We start from the raw sequence: 27,913 nt of genomic DNA on the forward strand, positions 1-27,913 counted from the left end.
TGTATGCCTATTTATTTATTGAGCATTTATTTATTTCTGTATTTATTCTTAAATATGGTAGACCTGGTCCTCCATAGTTAGAGTCAGAACTGCAGATGGAATAGAGAAAAAACAGAAGCAGGCTTCCCCTGACATGCATGCATTCACACACACAGACACACACAAACACACACGGTTCATTCTGCCTCTCACAGTCATTGCTATTCCTTTCACACCTTAACTCCTCTCTCTGATAACATTAGACCTTCCAGCTCTTGACAATTTTTAAAAGGCATTACACAAATGTTGTACCTTAACATTTGAAATTACATTTCAAGGTGCAAGGAAGGAACAGAAGGTTTTATGCTTCCTGCTCATGTTAGCATGGTATGGATATAAAGTCAGTGTTATTTTATGATATAATTTGCATTTTTAAAGCAACACTGGGGAACTTTTACAGCTTCGGTCCCCTTACAGTTTGGAAGCCGAGTAGCGAAGGAGTGTTTTTACATTGTCCAGTTCATTCAAACTGCAGATCCGCTACCCAATCTGGCAAACAATTGTAGGGAGGCCAATGTGGAAAAAGTTCTCTGGTCATACTTTAAGGATAATGGTTAAAACTCAAGCAATTTATCCCTCTATATTCTGTGTGTTATTAATGTAATGTGTTTCATCACTAGTGGTAAGTGACACTAGTGTTATGTAAAATTGTTTCTCTCTGTTGTGTGGGAATATAAACAGATAATAGAGAATGCATTGTGGTAAATTGTAGTATTTATGGAATGCTACAGAGATTTAAGACACGAACATCATTTCAACGTACAAGGTCCTTACATCATAATGTTGCATTTGTACAGTACTCGTAAATATGCACAGTGAGGAGTGGCTCTGCTAATGTGTGACTACTGTGCATACCTGTCACTTTATGGGTACATGCCTGTGTGTATGTGCGTGCGTGCATGTGTGCGTGTGTGTGTGTGTGTTTGCTTGCATGTGTGTGGGAGTGTGTGTGTGTGAGTGTGAGTTCTTGTATATGTGTTAAGCATACGTTACATGCAATCAGACCTCACCGCCCCAATTAAAGAAACGTTGCTGTCAAAGCAGCTGTCACTATGGAAACTAAGTATATCTATGTATCCTGAAGGTTTTCTTTCATACCTGTATGTATCTTTAGTGGGTGCGTGTGCTCATGCAAGGGTTTCATCTGGTCAAAAATTTTCAACTCTCCTGGCAGTGGATATTTAGTGCCGTTAGAGTTTAAGTGAACAAAGTAGAGAGGGAAAACTCCCTGGCTTTCAGTATCAAATACACATAAATTATGATCTCTTTAAATGATTTCGTGTTGATCAAATGAAGGCCAATACATGCTGAATATCTGTTACTGAAATCTAAACTTTATGTCAATAATCATTTGGTGTAAAGATAAAAACTATATTAGAGGATTTACATATATTTCATTTGTGTGTGTCTCATGTTTTCATACGTTGATCGCATGGGTGAATGCAAGCTTTGTAAATGTGCACTTTATGCAGCAATCAAGCTGTTTATTACTGGCTCTTATGTCATAACAAATATTCTTGGTCCACTACCTCTACCATCCCTTAAAAATGACACTGAGGTGCTAAGACAAAATTCACTGGTCAAGATATGAGAGTATCCTCCATGACACAAATCTCATTGTGACATGATAACATAGGGGCTGGCAAAATACTGTTCGAGAAAGAGCTCTCATATAATGGAGGATGGGCCGGAGCCTCTGATAACTGCAGCCTATGCCAAGACATTAAACCTTATACAGGATTACTCTTCACGTATGAGTATGACACAGCAGACTAGCAAATCACATATTTCTTATCTATATAAAAATAAATCAGGTAAGACAATCTCAAGAGTGTGTATACATGAATTACCATTAGATCACCCATCAACATTCATTCTCACTCACACACATGCACAGTTTATTCAGACGTGCACACCCCTACAAATGTAAATGACTAAGGCCGGTTTTGGGAATGGAGGGCACGAGTAAGTAGCTTATTGGCTTCTAGATCCTCTCCTGTTTCTCCAAGACTACAAAATGAAATGGAACTCAGTAATTGGATAGTTGGCAGCAAGGATATTTTTTCCTGGAGAGTTTAGAGATATCCCCCTGCCGCTAAAATCATCATTCAGTTTAGTTACACCAATGTGCACATTCAAATCAATTTGAATCTGCTTACACAGGGATCTCTTAACAGACCCGTTGGCTACCTGGGAGTGCTCTTTTGTTTTGTGTAATATCACTAATAGGAATGAGTTGAAGGAGGGGCAGTGACATTCTCCATTTTAAGTGTTTTTTCTCCCAGAGTACTCACCACACATATTGATCATGAGCTTATTGCCCAATGACATGCTCAGCTAAATTGTCAAATGTTTTAGTGAGACCCTTTGTGTCTTCCTCTTGCTTTGTCTCTGGCTTAAAGAGTGTTTTAGTCTGTCTAGTGTCTCCATCACAAGCACTCTGGCTCCAGCTTCCTGTTTACGTCTGCTGCACTTGTACCTCAAAGGCTTTTATCTAAAGTATTTTGACGTCCCCTCTCAACCTTTGGTCTACGTGCCAATTCAGCTCCTACATGATTCTCATGAGCTACCCCACGAATCCCTTCAATGGGAAACATACAGTTTTGGCCCAGCATTTTTTGGGCTGCTTCAAAATGGTTGACACCTTTCTGGTAATTGATGTTGATGCTGCGTTTTGGGCTTGAACCCGCCAAAAGACGCTCTGAGGGACTGGCGTCAGAGATGTCGCGGTTGTGCTCATCATCATCAGTGTCAGCATCAATGTATTTGCTGATGGAGGAGTCATGGAAGGTGAAGACAGTTGCGGCTAGGGTGGTGCTGTCTGGGGACTTCGGTGGGGTTCTGCTGCTGGCAGTAGTATAGACAGAAACTTCTGGGCTTAACAAAGAGTGGTCTGATATGACTGAGCTGTCTGAGAGCGTAGGTGGGCCTGACCCCCCATCGTTGCGCCAGCCTCCTTTGGGGATAAGGCTTTTTGAGGAGTTGCCAGAAAAAAAGAATCTCCGTGCATTCTCTGAGCACGAGGGCTTTGTGATAGACACAGGAGTCAGCATGGGCTCACGCTCCCCCGTGGTTTGCTGGCCTGTTTTTGCACTGCCGTGCTGGGACAAAGCTGTAGCCAGACTGTGGGAGAACCGGTTGCTTTCCTGAAGACCAAGGTCCATGGCTGGACTATGGGTGAAGCGTGGATTCTCCTGGAAGTCTGTAGCACAACTGATGTAGCTGTCAATACTGGACAAGCTTTTCATGTCCCCCACTCCTTCTCTGGTTCCGAGCACCGGGGGCCTATGATCTTGGATGGCCCCCAGCTCTATCTCATCCCTCTGTTTGCCAACTCTGGAGCCCCTGTCTTTAGCATTAAGGTTTGGCTGAGATTGTGTCTTGGCCATGTGGTTGTACATCTCCTCTAACTTCTGAACATTTAGCCTCTGGGGACTGGTGTCTCTGGCCTTACTGGGAGAGCCTAATTCCTGGGCATTGAAGGAACGGTTTGAGCTTGTCTCTGATGCAGCTCTCTTGGGGGTCCATTTCCAACGGCTTGGAGAGAAATGGTTGTCATGAGGCCTCTCACTCTTCTCTACAACTACATCCATCAGTTCTGCACTACGAGCAAATGCCTCTTTCAAGTTCATTGAGACAATGCTACCATTTCTCTTTGCCCTATCTAGGGCCTCTCGTCGTTTAAGTGCTTTTTCCTGCCTCTTCTGCTCTTTGTAGAATTCAGAGAAGTTATTTACAATAATGGGAATAGGTAGAGCAATCACAAGTACTCCAGCTATGCAGCATAAACCCCCCACTATCTTTCCCAGTAGGGTTTTTGGGTAGATATCGCCATAGCCAACTGTGGTCATGGTAATAGTAGCCCACCAAAAAGAAGCTGGAATGCTTTTAAACTTTGTGTCTTCCTCATCCTTCTCAGCAAAGAACACCAGACTGGAGAAGATCATGATACCCATGGCCAGGAAAAGAATGAGTAGACCCAGCTCATTGTAACTCCTCCTAAGAGTGAAGCCCAAAGACTGAAGGCCTGTGGAGTGACGAGCCAGCTTCAGAATACGCAGGATACGCATGATCCGAAAAATTTGAACCACACGGCGGACATTCTGAAATTGAAGTACACTCTTGTTGGATTCTGTCAGGAAAATGGTGACATAGTAGGGCAAGATGGCCAGCAGATCAATGACATTCAGAGGACCCTTAAAGAACTTCCACTTGTTGGGTGAGGAGAGAAAGCGAAGCAGGTACTCCATGGTAAACCAGGCAATACATACAGCTTCCACGTGTGCCAGTTGTGGGTTGTCTGAGGACTGGCCAAACTCATCTGTGTCCTGCAGCTCTGGAAGGGTGTTCAGAGACAAGGCAATGGTGGATAGCACGATGAAGAGGATGGAAATGATGGCCAGGACCTGAAAGACAAATTTATAAAAGTAATATGAGTAAGGATTGCACGATCAGAGAATAACATCAATCAGAGGAAATAAGATTTCAGATGTATTGAAAGAACTGGATAAAGTGTTGAAGGCTGAGCTCCGTTGATGAGAGTTGCTTAGCGCATGATGCCATCATGGAGCCATCCTGAGTAGGCATACTAGAGACCTCCACTGACTTATTCAATTACTTCCGTTTCAGCGTTCAACTAACTTGAATGGGGGGAAAATTATTTAATTGGGAGGTTATACTAAACTTTCCAAATATTACCGGATCGGATGGATCACATTCTGTGAGTATAACAAGTCATTTTGCAGGGCCGTGATGAAGGAACTGAGTCCTGGCCTTGAGTCCAACTTGAGACGCTCTTATCTGGACTCTTAACTCAACTTGGACTCAGGTAATGGTGATTTGACTACAAAACTGTGATGCTAAAAAAAAAAAAAACATTTATCAACTGATTTACTGTCTTTTGCCATGTAACCTTATGGGGAAAAGTATTTTTGGGCCAGAGGGCATCAAATGACAGCCCAGGAAGAGAAATTTCACAATCTAGCCTCTATGTTCAATTTGCTTTAAAGCTGGGCACACTTCCTAGGCCCCTAAATTTTGTTTTGTACATTCGGAGGAAGTGGAAACCACAGTCACTGATGGAAGCGTGTTGTCCATCTTTTTCTTTTTTTACATGTATGCAGTTTCTTTTAAGGTTTTTATTTTTTATATCCACTAATCCATAGATCCAACCTATGCTATGATATTTTGGCTCATATTAATGCTTATACAGTACGCAGGTAATACACAACAATGCACTACATTTGATTAATTTAATTACTGACTAGACAACTGACCATAGGGCAGTGAACTCAGAAAGAGCGTTGTGGCAGGTGAGCATCTGTTCTTTTAGTAGACCAAGGACATGATTACTTCATGAACAATAGTCTATACTTATTATATTAACCCTGAATGACTCCAAGAAGAACAGCACAACTTGAAGGATGAGTAGGAGGTTGTAGCTGGAACACAGAGCCTGTTTTGGCAACAGCCTACACGAATGAGGTTAGGATGATATATGATGAAACAAATCAGAGAGAAGTTTAAAGAATCATGGAAAATGAGTACAGCTTAGTCAACAATGCAATAAAGGCATGAGACACATTCATTAGACCCATATAACCCATACAACATTTAATATAGGAATCAATAATTTCAGAGTGATTTAATTAAATCATAAAAAATATATATAATTTCCTCCTCCCTACTCTTATTAAGCTTGAACAAAACCTCATCCACAAACTGGATCTAACATGGATGTGGTTAAACACACACTCACTTGTGCAAACAAACAGACCAAAGGCCTGCGTAGAGCACATGATGTGGGGGTTTCCCTATATCGTCCCAAGGAAATTAAAGCACACCAGCAGGAAAAGAGCAACAGCAACCGTTGTTAGGTACTGTTTGACAGCGCATGCCCTGACAACAGCCTAATAAATTTGGAGTACACTCCCAAGAGTAACAATGAGGGCTAAAGAGGCAACCTTATCTACAACCAATCAGAGCAGGAGGACCTTGTTGCCATAGCGTCACGGCAGACATGAATAATGACTCTATCTGTTGATTTTCTTCCCCCCTGTGCTCATCTCCTCCTGCCCTGGAGAAAATCCATTTGAATCAAACACTTCAAGAGCAGGTGCTGCGGCCGGAGAGCAAAGGTGGAGCTGAAGTGTAGCACAAAACTGAACAGATAGAGAGGCTGCAGCATTGTCAGGAAAAGTATGATCTTGTTAAAGAGACAGTTGTTTGTACAAATTAAATAACATGGTGTATTATTTGTGTGAGGTTGTTTATTTTTGTTAAATCTGTTAAAGTTCATTTATTGAGTACAGGATGCAACACAATTATAATGAGTCAGAAAAGGATGCTGATAACAAACCCCAAAACTTGAAGCCGTGGGAGATTGTATCTATGAGAGCAGGAGAAAAAAAGTTCAGAGTGAATGGAATTTGAAAAGCTATAAAAAGGTCGCTAATGAAGCCACACTGGTGATGCTTTGTAACATTATGGTTATGAGGTCAAGTTCCACATGGAAACCCTGCTCATTTCTCACTGGCCTATGTCCCGAATGCTCCTGCCTCTACACACTCTATACTCACTTACACTGCCTAGCTCATCTTAATCTCTGTCTATACTGGGTTGTTTAATGTCATAGGGTGCTAATTTCAACAAACTATTGCACTATAAATCTGAGATAAATCTTTCAGTGCACATAAAAGAGACGGCAAACAAAAAAATGTCTCAGAAAAGCTTGAATTGAGCTCTAGACATGACACAATTACAGCTATGTATAGACTCTTAGTAGACCCAAAGGCATACATAACAAGAAAAATGCCAATAGTGGCCACACCCTAAGTTGTGTCATTTAATGTCGTGCAAGTGAGTTAACTAGATTTTATGGACACAAAAAGTGAGTGACCCCTAGCGAATACTCCTTGGTGGCCTACTGAAGGGATGATGGAAGAGAGATATTTATAGCTTTAGGAAAAGACAACATGTGTGCAAGGGTTGGAGAGAGAGAGAGAGAAAGAGAGAGAGAGAGTGAGAGAGAGAGAGAGAGAGAGAAAGAGCAGATTGACAGGAAATCCCACTGTGGCTTTAAACAAAGCCACGCTGGTTAATGTCTCTGATGGCATATCGCCGTGCGACTCTGTAGACTTAATAGTCCACACAGACAGCCATATTCTAGCGGACAAGGTGACACCAGCCAACCATTTGGCTGTTTGAAAAGCTTTCTGAGTCATATGGCAGAGAGATATTTCATAAATGGGAGAGGAGATATGCGTTCAGACATAAAACGTCATTGAACAAGGACTCATACACTATACATACACCAAGACAATTTCAGCTCTTCAGAGACATGTACACTTGGGGCTTAACGAGAAGAAACAGTAGTTCATTTACAATTTGTCCTTCCTGTAGTTGTACTTGCTGTTTTCTCTGCCACTTGCTCTCGTTTAGATATGATATATATCTGTACTGTATATACATATGATGGCCTGGTTTTATGTTGGCTGTGTCCCAACAACTGTGATTAATTCTCTTTGTGCTACGTTGGGTTCTGTCACGGTCAGGTCCAATAATCTGTCTCCCCAGTACTTGTCTAACAAGGACGGAACCTCAAACCTTTGCACTTTTTATAAAGACTTAAAAAAATAGAGTAGTATTACAAACCAGATGTTAACCATTACATTGCTGATGTGAATATGTACATAAATACAATTAGCGGTGCTTTACCCTGTCAAAAGGATATTTACACCAGATGCTGCAAGAATAAGGTTAACCCGGGTCATGGCCTTTTCTTCCTGTTTTGGTCGGGAAGAAGGTAGATGATGCACCAGACTAGCACCGAGAGCCTCAGGATGAGCTTCTTCCCTCAGGCCTTAGCATTCTTTTTGAGTCATGTTTGCGGCCACACCACCACTTATACTCCCTTTTCTGCTTTACAAATCCTGAAGAAATTAATTTGATTCTTTAGATGCTAAATGCACAACTATGTTAAGCTAGTTGTTAACTTTGTCTGGCGTACAGTGCGTCCATCAGAGCTTCTTTGCTGAAAAAAGCTGCTTACTGTAGGAGGAAACAAGGTTGATGAGAGTGGTAAGAGTAAAGTTACCACTCTCAACCAAAACAAGTTGGAAAATTGCTAAAATGCTCAGTAGAGCTAGAGGGGGGCTGTAGAGTAAGATGAGAGTGTTGTGTGGGTTTCCTTTCACATTTGTATAACAGAATATGAATAAGTGCAGCTTTAAAGTAATTTGAGTGTTTTTGCTGTCTACCTTGTGGATGTGTGTCCCAACTGGGTCTGGTGTGCTGAGGCTTCTTAAGCTGCAGTATCCTCTGACTGTCCCCTCTCTCTCGCTGATGTCTGCCACAGGCACACCAAGGTTAGGTTTGGTTAGGATAGGTTAGGTTATATTTGGTTAGGGTTAGTTATCCTAGGCTTGCCTTTTGCTGAGTTTACACTTTACAACCACAACACACACTCACTCATGCACACCACTACACCACTGCCTCACCGCAGCCACTACTGTACGGTCACAAGTAACAATTATGGAATAATGCTGAATGCTAAAGCATAGTTTAGCAGTAGTGGAAGTATAGAATGTTAACTGACACAAAAAGTTTATATTTTACATACATATGTATATATATATACATATGCAGTATGTATATACATATAGTCTCTCTTAAATTTATTTAAATTTGTGTTAGCCACCATAAGCTACTGGTTACGCCAGACCATCAGTCATCAACAAAACCCCTGAGTGCCTTGAATTGAGCAAGAATGTTATACATTACTTATAAGTTTAACATTTAATTTGTAAGAGAAAGACTGCATAATAGTTGCATAGACTTATCTGCATTCTTGATGGTCTGTAAGTTAGCTTGGTTTTAGGTTTTGTTGTCTATTTTGTTCAGCCACCGCCGGTTAGGTACAGCTCAGTTCAGTGAGTACTCACAATGTATTAAATTTGGTGGCATCCCAAGGGACAGTTCAGGAACTCCAAGTCTCCCAGTGCTCCGGCTGGCACCTTTCGAATTAGCAGCAACAGGAGCAACAGACACACTGCTGTGTAGTGTAGTGGAAGCTCCTGTTCCTGTGAATCCCAAGACCATTGTCTGTTATCTCTGCCAGCACTCCCCCAGGGAAACACATTAGACCTACCTAAGAAGGACAGGTAGCGTTCACTTAACACTTAAATAGGCATTGAGTACAAACGGTTTTAGTAAAGGTGTATTTAATTTCGGTTGAGTTAATCCAGGTTTTGCTTGATCATTAAGATCCACGGACTAGCTTACTTGCTTTCCCATCATCCCCTGAGCCACATCTGAGGCCACAGGGATACCATGCAACACTCTCCCAGCCTCGACTGCCAGCCACTGTCACCATGACAACCCCCTTGAAGCTCGACAGGAGGTGGCTACGTGGACCTGCTTGTGAAAAGCAAGTCTGACAGAGTCTCCTTCTCTCCGTCTCCTCCCTCCCTCTCCTTCCTTCTCTCCTTGACTTGTACCTTATTAAAGCGCACCCAGCTTTGAACCATCTGTACTGCTCTAGTCACTGTTCTATCTCTAGGTTTGTCTCCAGGTTGCTTTTTGTATTTCAAGTGCTGTGCTGCCTTCTTTCCACGCATTTGTAACATTGTTTTCCTAAAAGTGAAAGAGAACTTTAGTCTTTTAAACTGACAGACGGCCTCTATAAGGGCAGATGTTTAAATTGTATGCCACTCTCCAGCTGTCAAAGCCTTTGGATTAACATTCTCGACGTAACCACATTATTGATTTTCATCTCCATCGAAATTGTATTGTCAGTGATTGATAGTATGGGAGTAATAATACTGAGAGTTAAATGTGAATAATGTGAATGTGGAATAATTCACACCCTGATTCTGAATGTGGAAGGGCTCTGCCTCTCCGCTTGTGAAAGAGATGGGGTTTCCATGGAGACGGGAGGAGACTGTCTTCCACATTTCTCCCTGCATGATAGCTTAAACACACACATACACACACACACATACACACACACACACACACACACAAACTCACACACACACACACAAACGCACACTTGCAGTGGCTCAGCTGTAGTTTCCACACCCTACTTCACTTTTACTTTTAACTTTAAACAGCCAAGCCACATTTATCTTAACCTCCCACATCTTGCCAAAATGAATAAGATGTATTTTGTTGCTCTTTAAGGGAGCTTCAGGCAGTTCAGCTTTCTACACAAATGCACAGGCCTCTAGATTCAAACCAGACACCTACTGTTTGATTGTGACCTTGCTCCTTAATCTTGTTCTTCTTCTACGGAAACTGCATTTCTAACTTCCTTGTACGTGTCTTATGGATTAGCAGTTACTCCTGCAGAAGGCTTTGTTTCTGTGACATGTGATGGTAAAGAGTAATTTGTTCAAACAACATGCACATGTATTGCCAAATACACTCTGACAGTCACATTAGCGTGAAAGATTAGTGTGTCTTTCGGAGCATAGAATTATATTAATTAAGTCAAATTAGATGCCCTTCGACTTTGCTTAAACTCAGAGTATATTTCACATATTTGCTATATTATTTCATTTAAGGTGATTTTCATACAATTGGATGTATAGGTAGAGGTGTTCAAGTAATGCATTTCATTCAATATATCCGCAAGCCTCTATGTTATTAGCTCATATTTGTCTTCTTATTTCCTAATGTATCCCTTTAAAAGCGTACGTACTTTGAGGTCATAGAAAAGTCTTGAACTAGTTTCTGATGGGGACTCCTTCAAAACTTTCCCTAACTCATGCAATGCTTTCATGCACAAAGTGCACCACAACCCCATTCAGTAAACCACTAATGTAGGTAGGGACTCTATGCCTGGACCATTTATCTCCTGAATGAATCCCACCTCATGTCCTCTGCCTCTCAATTATTCATGTGTTTCAGATGAAGAAGAGAATCCAGACTCAGCATCTATATTTAAACTCTGACTGGTCCATGGTGGCTGTATAAATAGAAACAGTATAGGATCTGGTCTGGCACAACAAAGAAGCCTGTCTTTATCAGGGATTTTAACTCAGAGTATGCAGCATTTAATGGAAGGAGATGGAAGACAGCTTAGTCAGGGTTGTGTAGAGGCATTTCTGGATTGAGGAAATATCAGACCAGTTATGGCAGGTAAGGGAATGTGTGGAAAAGCTTAACCTGTTTCTGCTGTCCATTAAGTGTCTATAAAATCTCACTTTATCCCCATGGTAGTCTCCCCACTGCACAAAATACGTCATCCCTAGCAAGCTGTAACAAGCTATCAAGCAAAATCACTAGGACCTTACTCTATGTACTGCACTCACAGCCTGCAGAAACTACTATATCTACAAAGAGGCGTGTCTATCACATACTTTACGGATTTTGTATAAACAATGTCTAATAATAATGAATGTATCTAGAAGTTCACGCAGTCTTACAGACCATAATTGTTTATTCATTACAGAAACCAGAGAATGTCATGGTATACTCTGCAGACAGCAGCACAGAAAGAAAATGTAAGCTTGAGAGAAGAATTGATTTGAAAAGCAAAGAGAGATGCAGACAGATGAAGACACAAAACACACAACCCCTCCATAGATATGCATGCACAGTCAATCAACGATGATGCCTGAATAGATGGAAGCTGCAAGTCTCAGCATCAAAGAAATGGCAGTTACCATGGTGATAGCAACAGTGAACTTTTTCTTGAACATTTTAGTGACGGCAATGAAAAGGGAAATAAAAGAGAGACATGGAAGAGCACAAAATAGTGTCTCACAACAGTGAGACAAAGACAGGACTTGGATGACCAGTAGGATGTGAATGTCACATATTGTATTTACATAGCAAGATTACTCTTAATCCTGAATTTATGCTTACTGCAGATATTCTACGTACTAACAGCGTAACATTGCTCTCAACATGTTTCATTAGACATTAGTTTGCAAAGGCTCAGTGGCCATTCAGTGTCAGTGCTGATAATCCCTTTGAGAGTCATACTCAGATTATCATGGAAATCCTTGGTAACTGGAAAATTATAAGCATGTACTTTTTTGTACTCAAGCAGCCTCTATTGTATTGGTTCTGAAATAATTAAATAACCATCCTGACTGTGATGCAACTACCCCTCGGATCCAGAGAAAAATGTGAAACGTATACTATAGCATTTCAACAAGGATGAGTACAACAGGATGAGTACAACTTTAATATGTAATTCAATTGCAGTAGCAGGTAAATGAGGTTCTGTGCTGTACTAATATGTGCAAGAAATCCCCCCCCCCTCCTTAGTTTCTGTTACCATGCCTGTCGAGCATTCCACTCCATTTTCACATTGAAGTATATAAAAGCATTTTCCTGCTTTCTAGGAACCAGATTTGATAGGCTGGTAACTAAGTAAGTAAGATAACGTAGCTTTGTGAGCTGGTTGTAAACGCCATCTCCAGCCGACTTTTAAGATTTCCAGCCAACTTGTTTAACAAGGACAATCTGTAAAATGTACAATATGTAATTTTCTGCTGCTAGTTTGTGATGACGTTGTGATGTTGCTCGGGAGAATAGCAGTCTTCATTAAACAACCGTCATTGCCAATGAAAAGGTATCTGTCCACTGACTTTCAACTTCATGCACTTGGAGAAGCAAGACAGAGGTTATATAAGTATTGTTTGTCATTGTATAGTGTGTGTCTTTTAAACAGTGTGTTTCACTTCAATACTAGAGATAGAGCTTTAGGATGAAAATGGAGTGAAAATGTACCTAAATTCAATAAGAGCAGGAGAAAGCCGCTAATGTTACCCTAAACTCTGATACAGTAGTATCCCGGAATACTAGAATTCTACAGAGTGGTTGTGCTGTTGTAAACAGGGCTTTTTTTCAATGTATCACTTAATCCAACCAAATAATGCAGTTTAAATGCTCCTGTCAAATGGTCAATTTGAATTTAGGAGACACATTAGTACTAGAAATAAAAGAATGCAAAAGATACTGTAATTGTGATATGTGTGTGAGTTTTGCATGTATGAGTGTGTGTGCCTGCAAATAGGCTTAAGTGTTGAAACTTGAAAATACTGTAGTCCCAGGTGAAAGGGATCATCAAGGTGAAAGGCGTATCGCACCAGTAGTCAAGTGCTCTTTCCCCACTGGATTCTATTTCTGCCTCTGCCCTTGACACTTTTCTCAAAGTCATTATTTCCCCTTCTACAAGTACAAGTGAAGGACTGTTAAAACAAGTGGAGCAGCTTCTGGTCCTGAGTGTCCTGATTTAGACCCTGTATACCTGTGCACACATATAGATGTTAAATATCAAATATGGTGTACAGGGGGTTGCACATCACAAGACAACAACTGCATTATGGCCACTCTGCTGTCTTGTGTGTGTACGAATTGGTAAAAAAAGGAAACAAACAAAGAGTGATAACGTTTAAAATAAATGACATAAACGTGTTACTTTATATCCCTTTAATTTCTTAGTGCAGACATAACAGGTCATGATATACACCTCAGAGTCCTGAGCCTGGACAGGAAATATCAACTACGAGTGCATACTAAAATAAACCTTTCCAGGTGGCTTAACTAACTGAAGTGGTTATTTATCTACTGGATAGTATCTACTTCATTGGACAGTGTGCAATGAAGACAGTGGGAAGTGACCTGACAAAGGTCCAATGTCCGATCCATATATCCATCCCAGTGTGCACGAACCGAGCCACCTTCATTTGCCTAGTGTCTCTACTCATCATTCACTCAACAGGTGATTTTCTCATTGAAGTGACTCATAGTATTAGACATGGCATGGTTCTCATTCAAAGATTATAGTGCAAATTATTAAAATAACACCACTTAAGTGATAATCTTGATTTTAATGTATTAATCTATTTGTAAACTGCATTTAACTGGCTTTCCCTTTTTCTGTCTATTGTTCTGAATTTCAGAATTCTTGGTGGGAATTGTTGGGTTTCTGTATATAACATCACAGAGTACGGTCTAGACCTGCTCTTTGATGAAAAGCGCTGTGAGAAAACTGTTGTTGTGATTTGGCCCTATATAAATAAAATTGAATTGAATTGAATTGAAATTCTACTTTCTTAACTCAAAGTCATCAAACTGAAAGTTTTATTTTCACGTAAATAACACCACTGAATCACATGATTGTCTTGCAAAACAGTAAAAATGCCTTAGAGTGGCTTCTTGCTTGTACCTCACAATCAGTGAAAGCCATTGCTGCCATGCTAGCTCTCCAGAGGTGTGAAATCAAAAAAACAATTTTCAGATTGGATGTTTTTCCCTGCAGAAAAGGGAAAATTGTTTCTCAAATGACATCAGTATTTTACAGTTCATGCATGTGTATAATACAGCTGTCATTGATGAGCACACTTCTTGAGTGTCAGCACTGATTCGGGAAAGCTGACACTAAGTTTCAATATTAATCACTCACTAACTGACTTCCATCATACTTGTAATTCTACTTAGAGAGTATGACTGCAAGTCACTCCAACTTTAAGACTAAAACTGCCATGGCTTCAATAAAATATACCACTAATGCCGCCCTACTTCATAGAGGAAAGGGGATGAAACACATGGCTTCATGTTGAGGATATACATGTTGATCACTGTCCTATGAATAACCTAAGACATTAAGAGTATATATAAATGTGCTTATATGCTAAATTTGCTCAAAATGCTAAATATTTTATGATTATTTTAACTATACATACGTTTTGGTATCCCACAGTTAATTTGTTGCAAAAAGACAAAAACTCCTTATGAGAATCAATTTAGAAGATTTGGGTCTTTGAAGCTGAACTTCAGCGCAGACACAAAATACTAATAACCAGATGCTTTTGTTCTTTTAGCCTCTGGGAATGTGGATGAGCCTTGTCCTTTAGAATTTAATCTAATCCAAAGGCAAACTCAACTGGCAAATATTCTTCATTAAAGTGATTATAAAAGACCTTCACTGAGATTTTAAGTTATATAGGTTAAACTGTTACTAACTTGTTAGAAGTTGTGCAATTTATCAAGAGACAGTCCTGCTATTGAATCAATAATATCCTAATTAACAGTCTGGAAACTATTTATTTACTAAGTTAAACATATTTTTTATAATTCTTATTCCCATGTGTAAAATCCTAATATAAATCCTTTGGAAAGCTAAAATTATGGTTTTGTTACCATACGAATATGTTGGTTTTTCATACAATACAGCAACATTTCTGTGTGTGATATGAAGGTCCAAACACCATCATTTAAATTTTACCTTAATTATTAAATGAGGAATTGTTAATAATTTGGAATGGTGAAAACATTGAAGAAATTATTGTTTTTGTCATGAACCATACATTCCAGACACAATCCTATGACGCATCTTGATTCCCCATAAGAAACAGAAATGGAAACAACACAACTTCATACACTGACAACCCAGAGTTTGAAGAGTTCTTCCAATAGGCTAAAGAAGAGTATTCAACTACCATCATCTCTTAGATGTTCCCTTAGTCACAAATCTACTTTTTCTTTTTCTGACTTTCTCTGATTCTATCGCGTTTATTTGCTCCCTTAGTCTTTACTCCCCAGGCTTCCTTCCCTCGGGGACAGTGAAGTCTCAGTTTCTTTCGCCCAGTGCTCATGTGACAGCTTAATTGAAGAAACAAAGGAGCTGTCGAGCTATTCTTGACCACCTCCACTTTCTTATCATCCACTGCACAATCTCAGAGCCATTTCTATGGAACGAAGGTCTATTCTGTTCATCAGTGAAAAAAGCATACGTTTTCTTTTCTGTTAAACCCTTCTTTTCAACAGATGTGTGCAATCACTTGATCTCGCAGACATAAATTCTGCAATTGTAAATAGAGCAAAACAAACAAACTGTCCTTACTGAATCTATTCTGCAGCAGAAATACAGTTTTCCAAAGCTGTGCACCAGTGCAAGCCTCAAAAGATGAGTTGACATTAAAAATCCTGAAACACCCACTGTAAGAGCCAATTAGTATTGATAGTATAGTAGCATTACTTAGTACAGTAGTACTTATTATAAATAGGAACCAATCATTGGTTCCTCAGGTGCAACCCAGAAGCTCATACAGTTTTTGACCACACAGCAACACACACGCACAGCAATACAAAAAGCAGTAATTTATTTAGACTACTAACTCATATCTCATGGAAATAAATAGAACCGATGGTGTTACTTGCAAATATGACTTGGACTTTTATTGATCAAAAAAGGTAAAAAGTGTGTCAATTACTCTACCCGTAAAAAGGCCGCTCAGGGCCTTGAAGCTTCGGCTTGGACTCTACAACCACTACAAAATGTATGACATGACTTGTAAAATACTCACTAACTCAACCAGAGTGTGTGTACCAGATCTGCACCAGATATCTGCACGTCAACAGTGAATGCACGTTCAAACAAACAGCACAATGTTAAAACTGATGCTAAATAGTCCCAAACTCTTTCCAAAAACCCTGTCCAATATGAACAAATTCCACATATTACTATCAGTCAGGTAAACAGTGAAAAGATAGCATGGCGGATCTTAATAATCTTTACTGGGACTTGGTCTTTCCATTTTCCTTGGTCATGTGTCCTGCACCCTCATAATGTTGATGAGGATGATGATGATGATGGTGATGATGATGATTCATTTTGTTTAAAAAAACTGTTTGTTTATTTATATGTAGCTGGGTGAAATTTTCCATTGACATTCAGTTTTCTCAAAGGAAGAAACCTTGATTTTGGAGACCTCCATGACCTCTCTATTGCAACCATATTCAACTTTCTAATGAGTGCATCTCTTGACCTAACACAACATATTAGTGATGCACAATGGTACTGCCAACAGAAATAATAAAGTGAGAGCCCAATCACCTTTCCCTTACTGTCACCATCTTGCCAAACCTCTGTGTAATCCACCCAGCAGACTGTTGAATGTGACAATAGTTATCAGGCGACATCTGCTCTCTACTGGGTTTTCCCTAAGAGGTGCTTTCCCTAAAAGTATGTAAAGATATACAGTATGTTTGTGTATTACAAATCGATCAAATAAAATATAATGTGAAAAGAGTCGCTCAGATGAAAGAATTATCTCACACCTCTGTAGCTCTCCTTAACGCAAAAGAACATTTTAGCGTCTGTTAGCATTGTTCTGGTTTTCTGGCCAAAGCAGGCTGTTGTCGGCACGAACACACTGTAAGCTACATGTTCAGCACCAAACGGCAGTCAAAGTTAGCGACTACAAAGTTAGCGACTACAAAGTTAGCAACTTTGGTGGAGACCAAAAAAATGAATCACATCAGTCAGGTGGCCAGAGATACGACTGATTGCTAATACTGCTCTGTGCCTGCAGGATTTAGGAAGAGGCAATCGTTTCCTAACACGTTCGCCATATCAACTTTATACAGAGATGAGACTTTAATCATATGTTTACAGCTACCCCCACGTGACCCAAAAATGACTGTATGCAGGTTTAAGTTTCTTGGCTCAAGATATGTTTGTTGGGTTACAAAACAAATATGTCCTTGTCAGATTTTATCAAAGCTATTTGTTTGTGATGTCTCGGTTTGTGTGGTGCAGAGATCCAGTATACGCTGGGTTAATGTTTACTCAGAGATTGAATGCCGCAACAACTGCTTTTATGCTGGTCATTCTCTCTGCCTGTCAAGGTGTCTCCTCGTCAACAGCAGTGTCGCTGAGTGGTTATGTGTCTTCTAACTTGTCCTGCAGTCTGATGCAAATGCAGTTACATAAACTTTGCTGCAAACTTTGAAGGTTAAAGTTGAAATGAACTCAAATTCTTAAACCTTAATTGGTCCATATTTTGTTAACATATAGATGTATAGAAAGGGAAGAGCTAAGGGAATTGATTGACAGCACTCACCAGTGACCGATTTTGTTGACTCTGTTAAGAGAACACTCACATACACACAGCTAGATTTGCATTTCCACAGTTTCTAATGTATCCTGGAGTTTTTAATGGATTCCTATGATGACGAACCACCCTCCTACTCAGACAGACTGAAAACTCCAGGCAAAATAAAATGAAATTAATGGTATTTATTTTACTGCTATGTGTGTCAAAAATGTGAAGTGAATTAAAAGTAAAATAAATAACAGAGCTGGGAAACGTCTGCATTCAAAGGCTAGACGGCTAAAGTGTAGGATGGGGAGTTGTTGTCTGTTTGTAACAGAGAACCTTTTTTAACAAAAACATTTTTTTCGTTTTATTTATTTTTTATTGAAATTGACAAAACACATATTTTTCTGATCTGTGAAACAGATCATCTATCTAGCCTAACCTATAGCCAGATAGATGATAATCAATGTTCATGACCTTCCACTTCCAGAATTGCTCCGTTACCGCCGGAAATTCCATTGCAAGTCCTTTTTTTCAGCCGGATGTTTGTTACCTCACGCTTCATTTGTGTTGGAATTCAAAACTCAGGTGAATTTATGAGGACTACGGTTAATTGCTCCTCAGATATCTGCGGGGTAAATCAAGAAAGCTAGCTAAACTATCTGTCCAATCTTTTCCTGTTGCAGAACTAAAATAACTTTTGAGGGTTCACATTTTCCACCAAAACAAGTTAGCTAATTTGCAGCAGCACCGGGGCACCGTGCGGCACTTAAGACACCACCCAAGACAATTGTGATTTCTTTAAAGCTATTCCAATAAACCAGAATACATTCCTCTCCCATCCCAGAATGCTGTGTGGACTAGCCAGACCCTACTCCGCAGCGCTGTGCAGGGAGGTTTGGCAATGCGAAACTAAATAGATGGTTGCATATTAAGGGTTTTGTTTATCTGCTGAGCAATTATTATCATGATGTTATAATGCTGAGATATTGCTGCCTTCCTTATCCCGTATCCTCATTACACTTTACACATTTGGAGAACCGAACCAAAGTGCTGTTTATATGCCATGATGAAGGCATCCAGAAGATTATATTACTTACACATGGTGAAGATTGGATCAGTTTTGTAGGAGAGTAAGTAAGTCTCAGACAGACAAGTGACAGACAAATAGCCTGGGGAAGTCTGATATGATATTTCCCCTCCAAATCCCTGACTGACTGTGGTGTTTTTAACATGTAGATCTTAAAGAATGACATATATGTCACCAAAACACAGGTTGTGGGTGGCAAGTGGAATCCTCCCACAAAAAATTATACATATTACATTATTTACAATCATTTTCAGGTTATGTAATTATTAATTACCTTAACTGTTGAAATGGCTAATGTTCGGAAGTTTTTTATAAGAAACCTTTTATAATAACTAAAATTATTCGCTTGCAATGTAACAAATGTGTTTGTTATCATGGCTTTGTATCACATTGACAGAAAAAAGTGTTTGAAGTGTCCTTTCTTTGTACTGTCTTTCCTATCTTCTGCTTTCCTATAAAAGCCACAAAAAAGTGGCACTGAAATCAAAAACTAAGCCTATCTGTCAAAAGAGAGTCATTGGTGACAGGCCATCTCAATGCTATAGCTATAAAACCTAACTCTAATCTTTACAAAAGTTCAGGGCCTGGAATTTCACAAGAATAAGAAGAATAGGCTGAACCTGTGCCTCTTCCACACATAATGCCGTCTAGCCTTCCAGAAAAATTATGAATCAGGACTGCTTGAATGCAAAACGTTTTGTGAGATTAATAGAAACAACAGCTATATTTATAACAGACTTTAAAATAGACCAGGAATTGTTGGTCTTTCCTGAGACATTCAGTCTAGAAATGCAGACTCTGGATGATCCAAAGTTGTAACACAGTATTCTAGTATTTTTTTTTATATGACTTGCTATACTGTACTTCATCAACCATGTGACTGGGTGTGACTTTCCAGCTGTCAGAAATGTGTTTTGATTCCAGTCTGGTTGTTTTGGTGTCTCGGATTCTGCTGCAGACTGATTTGTGAGAAGAAATGCAGCCAAACAGCATTTCTATGTCATGTTAAGTGTGACATGAGAGGAAGGTAATTGTAATTTGTTGCCTGCCAACTGATGCACAATACTCTAACAGAACAAAAACTGGCGTTTCTCAAATTTCTGATTCACTGAGGATTAAATTGACAGAAAGAATCATGTTCAGCCTTGGTTTCTTCTGTAAATTGGTTGAAGCCAAACCCATGTTGTTACTGAATTTTATTTCTCCAAGAAAGCCTTGAACATAATCTTAAACATCAAAAACGTGAATATTTAAAGTTGAGCTTGGTGTATCTATCTATCTTCAGATACCCCTACATATATATAGATCCATTTATTTATTTTATTTATTTTTATTTATTTTATTTATTTTATTTATTTTATTTATTTTATTTATTTTATTTATTTTATTTATTTTATTTATTAATTTCATTAATTCAGGACAATGCACATCGATGAACATGCACAACATTACACGTGCCAGATTGTAGCCCAAGGGCTAATTTCCATCTGCAGTCCAATAGGCAGGATGGAGTTACAGTAAAAAAATCATCTTGGAGAGGGAAATATTTCAAACCATTTCCAAATTCCAAATTTGACTCTAAATTGTAAATATTGTACTGTTGTATCCTAATAATGATTATGATTATTCAGTTCAGTACTTTTTAACCCTACTGTTATGTTGTGGGTCAAAACCCCTTTTTAAAGTTTAAAAAACATAGGTAAATATTTGACAATGTTTCTGCTGGCTAAAATTGTGTGTAATCAATATTTAACATGTTGTGTGTAGGCTATCTGAGATCAAAATGAAGGACTTTGAAGACGGGTGTGGTCTGAGCACCGGAAGTGTGTGTGTGTGTGTGTGTGTGTGTGTGTGTGCATTGCAAGCCAAATGAACATAACAGGAGGGTTAGATTAATGATTTCTTTGTAAATGAAGGAATTATTTACTTGTTAAGTGATATTCTCAGCACCTTAATCTGGTGACGTCTAATAGTTCTGGTATTTGTTTGTATTAATTATGACAAGAAACCACCCACATTTGAGATGACATTACAAAAATGCCACTGCAGGTGAAAAGGGTTTTTTCTTGGCACCAAGCTGACTGTTAGGCGTTGTTTTGCCAGCAGATAGATACAATCTTATTTTATGGCGACTCAAATTTGATTTGAGCGAGAGACAGACAATGCTGTGGCTTACAAAGAATGTAAGGGCAGCTTCAAATTGTGCTCGGAGTCTCCTGGAAAATAATTAACATGACATTTCCTTGACATTTAGTCGGGGGTATAGTGGAGGAGCCTGAAGAATGGGAGGAAGGAAGCAGAGATATGAGCCAGTGAGGTAAAAATGAGACAGGAAGGACGACAAGGCATTAAAATAAAGGATCTAAGCAGAAGCGCAATTACATTCACACACAAACAAACCACGAATAGACCTACTCTAATGTTCAGTGCCCACTCCTTCAGTGAAGATAAAATTAGACTTTTGTTGCTTAGTAACCATTTGTTTTGTGCTCAACTCCACCATTTACCATCTGTTTATGGGCTGTTACACATATATTTCCATCTCTGACCCAGGACAGGACAGCACAGCTGATGAGCTAACACTTTGACAGTCTGTGGTCACAACTGGGCTGCTTGACAAGCCCACAGTGTGGTCCATCCTATTAAAAAATGACTTAGACAATACACCCTATCAATGCTTTTATTAGTTTGGTCTGTGGTTTTGCCCTTTTAAGTTAATTAGGAATTGATGAACTCTGCCTCTTGCTGTGTCAAGGTTGCTCCTTTTTTCTGATCAAAACAAAGAACAAGAGTCTGCAGCCATGCTAACATGTCTGTGAGGCTGTGTTCAGGCAATAATGGATAAAACTCCCGGGCCTGAAAAGTGAAGCCACTGAAGAAGTGCCTTAAACCTACTAATTTTCATAAGGAGGGGAACTTCTCTGGTTGCAAAAACAACTCTGTTTTACTGTTTTCAATGCTTTTAGTAGTTTGGTCTGTGGTTTTGCCCTTTTAAGCTAATTAGGAATTGATGAACTCTGCCTCTTCCTGTGTCAAAGTTGCTCTTTTTTTCTGGCACGCCATCCTCGGCTATAAGCGTGTAAAGAAGAGATTATGAACACTTTTTTTATGGGAAGCACTGCACCCACTCATCAGTTGTTTGTTATTGAGAGCTTTAGATTTGGAGGAAACAATGTGCACAAGCTCTTTGCTGTGTCATTATTCAAAGTTAAGAGTACCCATCTTGGTGAAGAACTTTAAAACTGTTTTTTAGTGATGTTTTGTTAAATTGCAGATATCAGGGTGGAATAATGGAGACGGCAACATCCAGTCGACTCAGAGTGGTCATCTCCTTTTTGTAGGCTACAGCACTTTCTTAGCGCTAACACGATAAACATTGATTTTTACTTCTCTTTGATTCCTATGAAGAAGACATTTAACTGACAGATCCGCCACACTCATCTCAGTCTGTATGTGGGGTAGCACTGACAGTTCTCAACAAATCCTCACCGCAAATCATAAGCCAGTACGTACAGCTAATAGTTTAATTTCCTATACGTTTCCCAAACAAGGCAAGCCGCTCGCTTTAACAGTGTGAGAAAGAGACAGTATTCTTTTGACCCCTCCAATCCAACCTAACAGAGTGAGATCAAAGGCTCCTCATCTTTAACACTGCTGTTGTCTCCCAGGTTGACGGGTGCAGTTGTGTCTCTCTAAGAGGCAAATTGAGGTCAAACTCTGTTTTTTTGCACCAACTAAAAGTGAGTATCCATTAGAGGTCACTACGCTCAGGCATGGCTATTTGACTTTTTATTTAACATTTAATTATGACTGGTGGCATTTAACACAAGACAAAATGCACACCAAGCCTATCTGTCAAAAGAAAGTTGTTGGTTGAGTTAGGTTTTATGCTATAGCTATAAAAACTTAACTCACTTTCTGTCTTATTGTAGTTGATCATTGAACTATGTGCAATGATGACATTTCATAAGCAGGCTATGGATTAAAAAGGGGTCCTCCAAAGCACTGATTAATACAAATGATTCAAACAATCCTAAATTATTTCTGACTTGTTGTTTATGTGCACAAAGATATAATTCAATATCCCAGCCTTCAGCTAAATATTTTAAATCCAATTGGCTCAGAATAACGCAAGGTGGGGTTGTCACAAACAAATGGCACAATGCAAAGGACAATCAAAATTAATCACTTCTTTCTATTTCATGTTGTCAGCGAGGGCAGCTAAGTTATATTTAGATGATTTATTGGTGCATGAACAGTGCACAAGGTCACTCAACGTGCATGCAGGTGTGCATGTCTGGATGGTTGTGTGTTTGTAAGTGTGTGTTTGACGGTGTATACGATCGTTCTCCAGTGATGATATGGCAATGGACGTTTGTTACAAGTCTAGTAATAAGAGCATTAAAGGAGATTTAGATAATGAAGCTTGTGTCATGTTTTAAAGATGGTTAACAGTGAGATATCCAGCGAGTTGTTTTTACTGTAAGACTCAAAAACACTTTTTTCCTAGTTCTTGAAAAATATCCACACTGATAGATCACATCCACTGACTTTTTCCTATCATTACCACTTTTTACTTTGTGTTCCAACCTTGAAACAATCAAAGCATGAGTAAACACCAAAGCACAACACACAGACGTGTCCTAATTGTCTCATTGTGTGAACACCTTTTAAAGTGCATTAGAAGGTCTAAAAATGGTGCATTTCACTGCATGGTGTTAGTTAATTTCCAAATCCCACAAACATCCAAAGGCAAGTACTTACTTAATTAATCATGTATTAACATGTCAAAGTACGACACACTACAAAAACAAGATTAAGAGTCTGCAGCCGTGCTAGCATCTCTGTGAGGCTGTATAATAATAATGGAGGAAGCTTAGGGGCCTGAAAAGTGAAACCCAAACTGAAGTCCCTTAAACCTACATTCTGTTTAATTTTCATAATGGGTTGTCTTTGCTGGTTGCAAAAACAACTCTGTTTTTACAGATGTCTATGGGAAAATGATCCTACTTCTCACTTGAATTATTACCTCAATAAACATTCTCATAATGAGTTTGTGGCTTCAATTGCTACGTTTAAGTCTTTTTTAATACAGCATGATGTTCATTTAGTAATTCATTTTTAGTTAGAATTGACACAAAAGCAGGGGATGTTTTCGCGTGGCAACACGTCAACCTCTGTCCGTGTTTTTTTGACCCACTCTGTGTGTTTTCAGCTTGTGTTAGCTGGTAACTTAAGGGATTCGTTTGTTTGCTGATTTTCTAAGATAATTTTTTGGGGCATGCAGCGGAGGGCCACATGTTGGAGTCAAACCCGGGCCCGCTGCATCAAGGAGTAAACCTCCACATATGGGTGCCCTGTTTGCTGATTTTCTGTTCCACCTTACATGCAGATGCATGACAGCAGTACCTGAAATTCCGTATTTACCAGCAGGTAAAACTCCACTGGATGACCCTCTCCAGAAATGTTAAATAAAACACGTGACAGTTACCTTTGCTGCAATAGATGAGCCAGGCTTTTCCAGAAGGTCCCAAAGTTTCTTTCTTTTTTCGGCACAGCAAGTGTTGTCAAATTCTTCTCCCTCTATGTCTTTCATATTGTCGGCCTCTCGTTTGAGCTCTTCATTCATTTGCTCCTTTTTCTGGTGGTATCTCGCCTGGCAACACGACTCCAGGTAGATCTCGTCAATGCCCCAGTAGTCGAGTTCTTGACTGAACGACAGGGCACACATTTCTTCCATCATGTGCAGTTTACCTGTGCGGTAGAAGTTCAGAATTGACGTAAACGCCCCTGGATGTCGGTCAAAAAAGTACTCATTCTCCTCAAGGTTGTAGTCATCGCACACTTCCATCAGAGATTCATGGGCGTTACAATCTCTCAACTTCCCCAAACGTGTTCGTGGTAACCTATCTAACGTTCGCCACAAGACCTCATGTGGGAGACCCCCCACATTCAGCCTTACTCTACGAAAACATGACTTGCTGCGAATGATGTCCACCGGTTCAGGTGGCAGCAATGAAGTTGAGCGGGAGCCAGCTTTACTTAGCTCTGCCAAGGATTTCTCCATGATGACTTTGGGTTGAGGAATCAGGCAAACATCCAGGGCTACGGACTACAGCTGGTCCTGTTTTCTGTCATTATTTTATCTAAAAGATTCAAAACAAAGAAAAAACGAAATCATTAGTATTCTAGGATTAGCCCCAAATGTTAAGGCCCACACCTTAATCATTCGATTCAGAACTTTTATGGTGATTAAGAATTTAGGCCTGGGTCCCAGGGATAGTTTAGAGCAGTGGTTCCTAACCCGGGGGTTAGGAGTCAATAAGATTAATCTGACAGGTATCAAGATGATTTCAGATGATGAGGGGTCACAAGCCAAAACCAATGGTTTCAGGCAGTGTTTTCAGTCGCAATTGGTTTGTCATGCTAGTAGGTGATTAGATTAGGTCCTGAAGACCAGATTCAAAATTATTGGTTTAAAGGGCTGAAGGCAAATAAAAGTCAGATGAAGTATACTATTATTGTAATGCATTTAAGTCTTGTTATTATCACCACATCTGCAGTAACATCATATTAAAAAAAAAAATCAGGATATTTCTTTGTTGATGACTGATTACTGAAAGTTCTTTGCTTTGTCAACAATATACAATATTAGGATTTTTCATATGACTCACACCTTTTGGTAACTAACAAGAAATAAAAATGGAAACTTGTTTATGTTGTTCAGTCATTAGCTTCATTCAATGTTGCTGTCCAGCAAAAGTTTAAAAAAAAAACTAAAAAAAAAAAGTTTACAACCAAAGAGGAACTGCAGGGTTCTGAAGACAATAATTCAAAATCACTGTTTTAAAAGGCTCGAAGGGAGAAAAATAAGAAACAGTTAAATTGGATTATTTCATTCGTATATTTCACTAGTATCTTTTATAAATTATTTTTTGAATCAATAACACATCTACCCCTTAGACAAGGATTCTTGAGAGGATACATGTATACAGTATTAGAAGTTAATAAGGGGAAGAGGTAATGGAAGGCCCACTTAATATTCTAATCCCACCTAAACCAGCAAACTCCAGCAAAACCTAGTTTAAAACTTCTTGTAACCCATTGTGGAACAGCAGGCTCTTGTAGACAAGAATTTAAAATCCCTAGTTTAAAGGGCTCCTTGGGTCGTGAAACTTAGCCAAGACAAATTTAATTATTATCTCTGGATTTTCACTCATTCGTTGCTGTTAACACATCATCTACTGTATAGCATCGTCTTCTTTGATGATTTTTTTTTTAATGATGTCCTGAACCTAAACATATAAGCCATCAACATAAATATAGCCACCCAAAGATTTGGGTTCTTGAGGTGACACACATCTGATAGCCGTCTGCAGAATTAAACATTTCTATTTAGGGTTAAGAAGAAAACTATATAGGAACCATGACTAAAAATGTCTAAATTTAAAACCAACTTGCACTCATTATTTTGGAGACATCTCCTCTATGGTGACTGATATCAATATCAATAATAAAACTGCTGTATTATTGTGTCTGTTATTAGTTGTTCATTCCTAGCATTTGGGTTGATCACTGCTCATGTGACGGTGCTGTGGGTGGGGACGCAGGACACCACAGTGATCAGTGTTGTACAAAGTGAGCGCTGTCCACCCTGATGGTGCTGAAACACCAGGAAGCGCTGTTCAACCCCTGAATCATGGCGAGCTCTCTTTGTAAGACTCAGAGAAGAAATAGGCTACATCATCTCCTGTCAAAAGGTGTCCAACATCATATCACCTATTTCTGACTGCGGACGTGGCACGAGCTGCACATGTCCACATGCTGATCATGTTTAATGACTGTGTGATGAGTGCGGGGAAGCCCGGCAACACCTCGGGCCTGCAGATGTGATCATTGATCGCTGCCTGTCACACAAAGTTTCTAACACTTCACAAACACAATTAGGTCTGCGCATTATTTCAACATACATTACAAAGCCCACAGAAAAAAAAAATACACAACACAGGATGTAGAATTGAGGATGGAAATATGTCGGGTTTTGGACATGCAGTAACAGGCTGCGGGGAAGCAGAAACAAGAAATGTTAATGTGAAGGAGCCTCCACCCTCCTATTGGAGTCAGGGCTTCGATAACATGATTTAGCATTAAACGAGCCACTATAATAAACAGTAGCCTATGTTTCCTTGTGTAGACGCTCTACTGTTATGCGCAGCTAAACTGAGACTGGCTCATTGTGATGTTTAATTATCTCCAACTGCAATGTTGTAAATGCAAATCATCCATCGTTAAGCATGTCTCTGTTTTTCAAAGGCTGCCTGCTCCATATTGGTGCAGTTTTATTGCACAGTAGTGCTACATGCCACTGATAATCTAATACAGTTGATCTGTTAGTCTACATTTGATTCAAATTCCAAAGATTGAAATAAGCTTAAAAAATACCGTAGGGAGTTGTTGTTGTCATCCTGCACTGAATCAACCCAGCACGTACGGCTCTGTGAACAATCAATTCGCTGGCACAAACGAAGATGAAGCAGTAGCATTTAAAAAAAAGAATGCGTCGTTATTGGTTTACTTTTGCCAGGGTCTAAACCAATCCATTTCCCCCTCCTCTGCCTCCGACATGGCAGAAAGATCCTAAGCAAGATCTACTGCCTACCCGCCGGTGTCCTGCTCCGCATATCGCACCAGTGCTTCGCCCGAAGATCAACAAGTATGCAGAGAGCCCATTCGGACAGACTACCCGTGTTTCCCTGTCAGCTGTGTGCATCTCTCTGAAGGTGGATCCATGGAAGCTCAGCGCTCTATTCCACATTTGATTAACTCTTTCAGCACCGCGCCTTGACGCCTGGATGTAGCCTGTCACTAAACAGACTTATGGGCACTGTTGGTGTTTACGACATGGTGCACTGTTAGATTAAAGCATAGTGCTCATAAAAATGTA

General features: G+C 39.6%; 1 protein-coding gene across 1 annotated transcript; it reads right to left on the reverse strand.

Annotated features, from left to right (window-relative positions):
- Positions 1 to 1,443: 1,443 nt before the first annotated feature.
- Positions 1,444 to 27,824, reverse strand: kcnb1 (potassium voltage-gated channel, Shab-related subfamily, member 1). The gene is made up of 3 exons (XM_034870072.1): positions 27,412 to 27,824; positions 24,461 to 25,115; positions 1,444 to 4,445 (listed from the first exon to the last, which is right to left on the reverse strand). Exons 2-3 carry the CDS (start codon positions 25,034 to 25,036, stop codon positions 2,520 to 2,522), a joined length of 2,502 nt encoding a protein of 833 aa, XP_034725963.1. The 5' UTR covers positions 25,037 to 25,115; positions 27,412 to 27,824; the 3' UTR covers positions 1,444 to 2,519.
- Positions 27,825 to 27,913: the final 89 nt, after the last annotated feature.

This window comes from Etheostoma cragini, chromosome 4 (genome assembly GCF_013103735.1).
Source record: "Etheostoma cragini isolate CJK2018 chromosome 4, CSU_Ecrag_1.0, whole genome shotgun sequence".
NCBI lineage: Eukaryota > Metazoa > Chordata > Actinopteri > Perciformes > Percidae > Etheostoma > Etheostoma cragini.